This window comes from Morone saxatilis, unplaced genomic scaffold (genome assembly GCF_004916995.1).
Source record: "Morone saxatilis isolate NCDOM2014 unplaced genomic scaffold, NCSU_SB_2.0 Contig17, whole genome shotgun sequence".
NCBI classification, from domain to species: Eukaryota; Metazoa; Chordata; class Actinopteri; family Moronidae; genus Morone; species Morone saxatilis.
The window spans coordinates 4993575-5002780 of record NW_023339729.1 but is presented as its reverse complement, the minus strand read 5'-3'; the positions used below and the strand labels follow the sequence as shown (position 1 = coordinate 5002780).

Here is a 9206-nt window from a genome sequence, read left to right as displayed (position 1 = left end):
TAAACACCAATATACATATATAACATTAAAAGAGAGTCTTCACACAGAGACGCACTACAAGGTCTACACACTGTCCCTCCCCGATTGAAGCGTTCACGTAATACAAGAAATATATATATATATAAGAAATTTCAGCTTAAATTCACTCCCTTCCTGAAGCACAGAGATGATTTACTGCCACTGGACAATCAGACATCTTACAAACTATAGCACGTCTTTAAAGCCCTTATTCTTTCTCTTGTCCTGCCATTCTAAACATTGTTACCCCTAACTGCAGCAAATAAATACCAACATCCTGGGACTATGCAGTGAAAATGAAATCAGTGCCTGCTGTGGAAAGAGGATGATGAAATCACAATATTATATTCGTGTGGAGAGGGCGTGTCCTGTCACTAGGAAAACAAACCAGCAAAAAAGACAAAAGCTGTCCACTCCCTTCTTCTCCCTCATAATTTTTATTTTGTTTTTCTTTAACATGCCTTCTTCTGCATTAAATGGATGAAAACCATATGGGTCTCAGTTTTCCACATGTTTCCGTCCCATCCAGCTCCTGTTTACGATCTTCTAATGGACTGGGTCAGCAGGACAATGAAGAATTGGTCCAGAGCTGTGAACTCTATTCTTCACTAAAACTGTATCTCTCTTTGTCATAAACCAGTAGATTTAGACAGGATTTCTCCATTTCCAAACAACTCTTGGGGGTGTTTCAACAGGCATTGGTGGTGCTGGACACCTGCCTTTTGTAGGTCAATAAAATTGACTCTTTCCTCTTCCCTTTAACCTCATCAACGTGCCCTCTTTTCTTTCTCCAACCATTGTCACCTCGCTGCTAATCCATTTACTTCGTTTACATATCTCTGCTTCTCCTCTTTCCAACTTTCCACTCCTCTAAAGAAATGTGGAGTTCAGAAAAGAGCTCCACGCAACGTCGCAGCAAGGAAGGAAGCCTGAGGGAGTCGCACCGGCCGACATGGTCGATTGTCATGTACCATGCGTCCAAGTCCCAGATTGGCATTGCTAAAGATGTTCCAATAAGGCTAAGTGCACACTCAACCGATTCGCTAAACACGCTCCAAATACTGTTCTACAGGCGCAAAGAGGAGTAACAACTGTATACGGGGAAAAGCGTTCGTATAAACGACTTTTCGCCTGGTCCAGGAAGCTCAGCTCGAAACCCAAATTCTGAGAAATAATCCTCCAGTGTTTTCCACTTGAATCAGTGTGGCGGTATCGGGGCGCGCCTCGCGACAGACTGTTTGTTTCGACCACTGTTTCATTAGTCGGCACAATTCGCCAGCGAAAAAACAAACAGACGGGACAACAGAGTACTGAGGGTCTACTCTGTTATGCAAACAGGTGCAATTTTTCGGGTCTATAGCCAGCATCGTAGCTCTCCACTAGCTAACTAACCCTACACACTGTTAAATGACTGTATGTCAGCGACTTGTGGGGACATCGAAACAGTACCAGCGGCGAGCGTTCTGGTTCACACCAACTAGCATCACGAGCAGCATAGCCAGTACGCAGGGGTAAACTTAGCCGGCCCCTTACACAGCCAGTTAATTTGTTTTACCTTCCTCTTAGCCCCTGAAAAACAACACTGCGATCCAACTCCAGGTATTGTAATCAACCATTGAACACCACTTTAGCTAGCTCCGGGTCAGGCGAGACACACAACAGGAACACAGTCACGGCACAACACGTGTGACATTTGAACCTAAGCCATCTCCCAACAATGTCAGTGTCTCCCTTAGTTCAATCTGCATCCTCACAGATTCAGAATCTCTTCACACCATTTGCTTTTACTCATTTTACAGAGGTGGCTGTTAATAGGAACTCCTTAAGTCGGCTCGACACGCCTTACGAGCTTCGAGCGCCAAAGGTAAAACTAACTGGTGGACTACTCTTTTGTAAAAACCAAATGTAACCTGAAATAGCTTAACCACCAGATGGTATCGATGCCACTGCCTGGGTAGCTGGATGTGCATGTACTTACAATGAGAATTGTCTTTTGCCCAACCCCCACCGCTTCTCATATCTGCAGTTTGATCAAGACAGCGTGTGTCTGCTGAGGACTTGCTCCCTATCGCGTGCATCCGTGAATCCCCGCTATGACGCCTACCGAGGCAGGCGGCGCCCTCCACAGGGCCCACCGCCCTCCACGCCAGAAGCGGCGGCTGCTTCAGCTCCCGCAAGAGCAAAGGTCGCGTGTCCAGGCGGGAGCAACGAGATACGAGAGAGCAGAAAGAGCAGGCTGAAAGAAGAGAGGAGAGAGAGACCAACGAGGAGCAGAGACAGACAGCGAGAGAGCAGACAGAGAGAGAAGACAGACAGAGGGAGAGAGACAGAACAGACGTGGACTGTATTGTCAGCTCAGTAAAGGAGCGGAACAGTTGCGGTGATGTCACCCGTTAAGAGCAGTGCTCGTTACTGGACTGATACCTAACTCCTTCCACAACACCCACACACCACACACCACACCACACACACACACACCCACACCACTTGCACAAACCAAAAACCACTCCCACTCGCAACAGGAATGGTTAGCAATTTCCACAGCTGCGAGAAAAGCTCATCCCTCTCTCGCTGGGCTGCTCTTGTGTGTGTGTGTGTGAGAGTTAGTATCAGTCCAGTAAGACACTGCTCTTAACGGTGACATCACCGCAACTGTTCCTCCTACTGACTGAACGAATACAGTACACGTCTGTCTGTCTCTCTCTCTTCCTCTGTCTGTCCTTCCTCTCTGTTGTCTCTTCCTGTCTTTTTTTTCTTTCGCTCTCTCTTTCGCTCTCTCTCTCTCTCTCCCTGACACCGACCTTTGCTCTTGCGGGAGCTGAAGCAGCCGCCCTTCTGGCTGGAGGGGGCTGGGCCCTGGTTGAGGGGCGCGGCCTCCTGGTAGCGCTCATAGCCGGGGATTTCACGATGCACCTGATAGGACAAGTTCCTCAGCAGACACACGCTGTTCTCTATCAACTGCAGAGATGGAGGGAAAGCGGTGGGGGTTGGGCAAAAGACAATTTCTCATTGTAAGTACATCACATCCACTACCCACAGTGCATCATACACTCTGGTTTCAACTATTTCATTACATTTGGTTTAAAAAGAGTACTCCACCAGTTTAGTTTACCCTTTGCCTCAAGCTCTAAGGCTGTCACCGACTTAAGATTTTCCTAGTTAACAGCCACCTCTTAAATGATAACAACAGCAAATGTTGTAATAATTCTGAATCTGTGAGAACAATCAGCAAGGAAACTGACATTTTTGAATGTTAGTTCAATGTCACAGTGTTGTCCTGATGTGTCTTCCTGTTGTGCTCCCTGACCCGAGCTAGCATAAAGTGGTTTCATGGTTGATTACAGCAGTACCTGGATTACTCCAGTGTTGTTTTTCAGGCTAAAGGTAAAACAACATTAACTGCTGTTAAGCCCGGCTAAGTTACCCCTCTCTGGCTATGCTGCTCGTATGCTAGTGGTGTGAACAAACCTCCCCTGGTACTTCATCCCACAGTCCTGAATACAGTCAGGTAACAGGGTTAGGGTTAGGGGTTAGCTAGTGGGAGCAGCTAATGCTGCGTTATATGAGAAAACTCCATGTTGCAACAATACCCTCATACTTTTGTCCCTGTTTGTTTTTCTGCGAATTTCCGACTAATGAAAAGTGCGTCAACAAAGTCTTCAGCCCCAACCCACACTGATTCAAGTGAAATCACTTGAGGATATTTCTCAGAATTTGGTCAGCTACTTCTGGAGCCACAAAAGGCTTTATACAACCTTTTCCCCTATACAGTTTTACTCCTCTTTCGCCTGTGAACAGTATTTGATGTTTAGAATCGGTTGAGTTCACTTACCTTATTGTCAACATCTTTACAGTCAATCTGGGATTGGACGATGTACATGAGCGAATCGACCAGTCCCGTGCACTCCCTCAGCTTCCTCCTTGCCTCACTTCGCTCTGAACTCACATTTCTTTAGAGGAGTGGAAAGTTGAGAAGAGGAGAAGCAAGAATGTAAAACAAAAGATGGATTAGCAGCAGTGACAATGGTTGGAGAAAGAAAAGAGGCAGTTATGAGGTTAAAGGGGAGAGGAAAGAGTCAATTTTAGTGACTACAAAAGGATTCCAGCACACAATGCTTGAACACACCCCCAAGAGTTGTTTGAATGAAAATCCTGTTAAATCTACTGGTTTACAAAGAGAGTACAGTTTAGTGAGATCGAGTTACAGCTCTGGACCAATTTCTTCAATTGCTCTCTGACCCAGTCCCACTTAAAGATCTAACAGGACTGGATGGACGGAAACATGTGGAAACTGAGACCCAATTTTTCATCCATTAATGCAGAAGAAGGCATGTTAAAAAAAAAATAAAAATTATGAGGGAGAAAAATGGACAGCTTTTGTCTTTTTTGCTGGTTTGTTTTTCCTAGTGACAGACACGCCCTCTCACACAATACAAGGACACATTCCCTTCCACAGCAGGGGGCACTGATTTCATTTCACTGCATAGTCCAGGATGTTTATTTATATGCTGCAGTAGGGTAACATTTTAGAATCAGGACAAGAGAAAAAGAAAAGCTTTAAACGTGCTATATTTGTAAGATTCTATTGTCCAGTGGCAGTAAATCATCTCTGTGCTCAGGAAGGGAGTGAAATTAAAACTAAACTTCTAAGCAGAAAGTGAACGCTTCAATCGGAGGACAGTGTTAGACCTTCAACCTCTTTAAGACTCCCATGGCAGGTAAGAATTTGTGTTTAATTTACTAACATGGTGGCTCTATGGATGGCAATTTCAGGCAGTTAGTCAGGTCCACCACTTTGGTCCAAATATCTCAAAAACTATTGGATGGTTTGCATCCATGCAGACATTCATGTCCCCTTTCAGGATAAATTCAATGGTCCATTTAGTAACACTGTAGTGATGAGCATGTTAGCATGCTGACATTAGCATTTAGCTTTAGAGAACTGATCTTAAAGTATCCTCACAGAGCCGCTGGCTGTAGACTAATCTTCTAATACTAATCTGACCCAATTTCTGGATTCATAAAATTCTACCTCTGCCTACCATATGCTGTTTTATTGCAAACCTGCGCTACATAGTACATATTTCATTCTCATCCATTAACTGAACAATTAATACCACTTTTTTATTGGGAGGTAATCATGGAGCTCATTAATACCTTATTTATGAGATGCAACCCTGATCTCCTTCTTATTCCTTTATCATTTGTAAAATGATGGGCACGTGGATAAAGCAAGTCACCGGACCAACATGGCTCAGCCTTGTGTATATGTAGGTGTAATGTTAGTAAAAGTTAGATATCTGAGGCATTAATGTTTCACCTTTACCATCATAGTTTAATACAAAACGTCAAATAAAGATTTCCCCATGTCTTTTTTTATTATACCACTAACAATATGTTTACCCAGAGCACAGACCAATCAACTTTCTTAATGTTTGAGCAAGTAAGTTCTTTGTATTGCCTATTTCAAACCTCTCTACATTTATTTAAAGCCCATCTGTATATCATTTTTAAGGGACCATATCAGCTTGTAGAGAGCAGCAATGTGACATGGAGAGTATTGTGTTTAATCATTTTATTAGTATCTGGAAGAAACTAAAATATACTATATTTTAAATGACAGTAAAGATCTTCAACTCCAGTCTCTAATCATGTGGTGTACTAAGACGATACTGTCCAGACCATTTGTGCAAATACCAAACTTTTTAAGATTATCAAGTTATTCACACACACTTTTCTAGACCTACAAATGAACACTGTTAATTAAGCATGTGGTCAAGGGGAATGCATAGATAACAGACCGGCAGGCTAGAACACAGTGTTTACACTGTATGTGTCAATGCCCCACTGTCCCCTGCTCGCCCCCTCCCTATCAACTCTGACATTCCCTTCTTCACCCTCTCCTGATCTGACAGACTCACTGTGAGGCTGCAACTCAGTTTTTTTCTTTCATAAATAACTGACATTCAACCCTACAATCTTTTCATGAGCACTATATAAAATGAAATGAGATATCCTGTTTATAGTATGTGCTAGTAATCAGAGAAAAGGCTTCTGCTTTGAACAAACCATGTGCATCATTTATTACAAACGTTTGAATATAATGGGCTTTTTCCTTCTATTCTGCTCTGTTAACTCGTCATTGCTCTCCTCCTCCCTCATACATCCCACTGCTCTGTCAGTCTGTTGAGCTGGCATGTTTCCATTTTTCTCTCTTGTCTACTCGAACCCTCCCTCCTTCCATCTCCTCCATATCATCATCCTTCCATACCTCAGGCAGCCGGCTGTATTGGTGATGGCCGTCTCCCACTCAAGATGCCTGGGCTTGCAGTTCTCTTCCCCTCCTCCTGCTCCGTTGCTTCCTCTCTCCCATCCCGAATGAGGTACAATCACCTCGTCAGAGAGGGCGTGCAGCGCGTGATCCACAATCTCCATTTTCACAGAGTCGTGGGACGATAAGTTCCACAGCGTCCCTGGGGGAGAAAATGCAGCAATGTATATATGCATATTTAATTATGAAGCCTACTTCCACTCTTGTCAAACATCACCTTAACAAAAGACATTTGGCACAAGTTTAACCAAGCAATCAGACCATAGTACAGTCTAGTAGCCCAATATCTTTACCTGGCTCCTTACCAGTAAAAGTCATGTTTACACTGTGTTTGCAATGTGCCTCTAACCTGTGATAGTGTCAGTGAGGTCCTGGTCGCGGGTCTTTCTCAGCAGCCTGACCAGAGCAGGCACTCCGTCACAGTTTTTGATGGCGATCTTGTTGTCTGCATCTTTGCCATATGAGATGTTCTTTAGTGCTCCACAAGCTGCATAGTGAACCTATAACAATAACAGCTGTTAGTCATGATGGAGCACCACTTAAAGAAGCACTTCACCCGTGGAAACATTAATCTTTATTGAAAGTGGGTTATATATGTAGTCGAAATGTAACATAAATTTTGAATTTGGTGCCTATTTGACCGAGAAAAGAGTGTTTGTAGTCTCACACATACCACCTCTCCAAAAGATATATGAGAGCGGGAATATTGGCGGAGGGGGATGAGGGAGGCAAGAACTTTTCCTGCTTCCAGATCGTGAACACAATGCGCAAATTTAAACACTACTATCATTAGAAAGCACGCGCAAGTGAAACTGAATCCGTATTCTCCTCTCAGGGAGAAAAAATATATGAAACCAGGGAAAGATTCGAGTTGCACGACCATTTCAAAAAAATTTATGACTGGGTTATCCTAAAAATGAATTAACAAAGCAAATCGACACCATGGGGTGAAGGTCCCTTTAACGGAAGCATTGATTTCACAAATCACTACATGAGAATATATTTGTAGATATTCGCAGAGTGATCCATTGCCCCTAACATCTCATCCTTGCTTTTTTTGATTGCATGATGCCAAAACACCTTCGCGGATTGAAGAAACTAAATACTCATTGCAAGTATGACCCCACTATTAATGAATCTAGGTATATCCCCAATAATATGTAGAAATTTTATCGGCATTACTTGAAAAAGCTTGCTCTAAACTCAACACCACAACAGTCCCTATAATTAATATTCCTACGTTCCTCTTCAATATGAACCAAAACGGAAATCCCACGCAGGATGGCCCCCAAATCCATCCTCCAGTCATTCCAAATACCTCAAGCCATGCACAAAAATAGGCTAGGGCAAAAGGGCTCGGTATCCCCACCCAAACAAAAGTTAAAAAGATGTGTGGCAAACACTAGACCCCGACTCAATACAAAACAAGCACTCAGGACGAAAATGTCTATCAGCACCCCCATCACAATTTATTTAAAGTGCAACTTCCATAAAAACGTTACTGAAAGTATATTTTCAGGTCATCGTGATAAAACACATTAAAGCCTGTACGCCATTATTTTAGCACAAAGTATAATTGATGACCCATGAGTACTTCCATTTCAAAAGATCTCACACAACTTTGCCTTAGTTCAGTTTTAAGGATCAGGCCCTCTAATATTCTACTTCTCTCCTTAATTTATACAATCAACATCTGCCCCGGCATAACAACACACAAGAAACACAACACAACACCAACAAACAAACAGGAGATTGCCGCTTTTGCAAACCACTAAGCATTAACGAGGATGCAGTCACTGATATTGCACCATTTCTCTGCCAAGTCCATCCACTACCGACGCACCCAATTATAAAAAAATGGTCACTGGCCGTTCAATGAAAACCTGATGCATCCGTAACGATGGCTTCTTTGCTCGAGAGTTCGGAATGACATGCATTCGTTTGTCTAAGGTAAAAAATGCCCAACCCATAAACACTCAAGGCCAAACACTTTAACTTCCAAACTCCGCTTGTAGCATACCAGAAAGGGATAATAGAACAAAACCAACAGACAATGTCTTGCCGAAACCATATTTTGCACGAAAGTTCAACACTGTGATTAGACCTACGGTTTGGGAAAGGAGAAGGTCAGTATACGTACCACCTTAAATATCTGCTTCTTCCTCCAATCTTCAATTGGTATTAGGTGGTGACGTCTCAAGTTCAACCTTGTCTCAGGGCCAGTATTCGCAACCTGTCCTTTCGAGTAATCCTTCTAAGAAACATAACACCTACTCCCTCTACCCAGCCTCCTACCCTCTTACTCCTACCATACCACCCAGTTCAACAATACGTAAAAACACCTTCCACGATAAAAGTAAAGAAAAACTATGAGCAGAAAGGCCAGGACAAAAAAATCAGCACCTGACTCTTTATGTTTGGTGATTATCCATCCCAGACAATCGACCGAACTAACTCAGCTATTTAGGGGCGAAATGTCACTAATTCAAGACGACGCAACATACAGACCTATCAACTGCGGACAAAGCCCAACAAAGGACAATATCAACAGTCAAGGGTCACCAAAGTCCAAAATAATATTACTGTATAGTTACACGGAAATCAAATATGTCAACCAATCAAAAAAAAATAAGCAAACCCGACACAGCGCCCAATAAATCAACTGTGAACCAAATATCCTCGGAAAATCTTAAAGCTAGACATTAACAAGCAACACAATTTTTTTGGTGTCATCTTCTAATCCTTTGAAAAATAAATAAAACGTTTCTATAACTACACACACACAACCAAAAATCAAATATCATACAAAAAAAAGTATTACTCTATCTAGCCATTCAACATACCCAAATATTCCTCT

At 42.8% G+C, this 9206-nt stretch overlaps 1 protein-coding gene across 6 annotated transcripts in view; it reads right to left on the bottom strand.

The window, feature by feature from the left end:
- Positions 1 to 9206, bottom strand: part of ctnnd1 (catenin (cadherin-associated protein), delta 1) — a 28162-nt gene that overhangs the window by 7302 nt on the left and 11654 nt on the right. For all 6 annotated transcript variants that reach the window (XM_035660009.1, XM_035660005.1, XM_035660008.1 and 3 more), the window contains 4 exons: positions 6699 to 6849; positions 6290 to 6491; positions 3851 to 3968; positions 2820 to 2976 (listed from right to left, as the gene is read on the bottom strand). In XM_035660009.1, coding sequence (XP_035515902.1) covers positions 2820 to 2976; positions 3851 to 3968; positions 6290 to 6491; positions 6699 to 6849 — 628 coding nt within the window. The remainder of the gene's footprint in view (positions 1 to 2819; positions 2977 to 3850; positions 3969 to 6289; positions 6492 to 6698; positions 6850 to 9206) is intronic.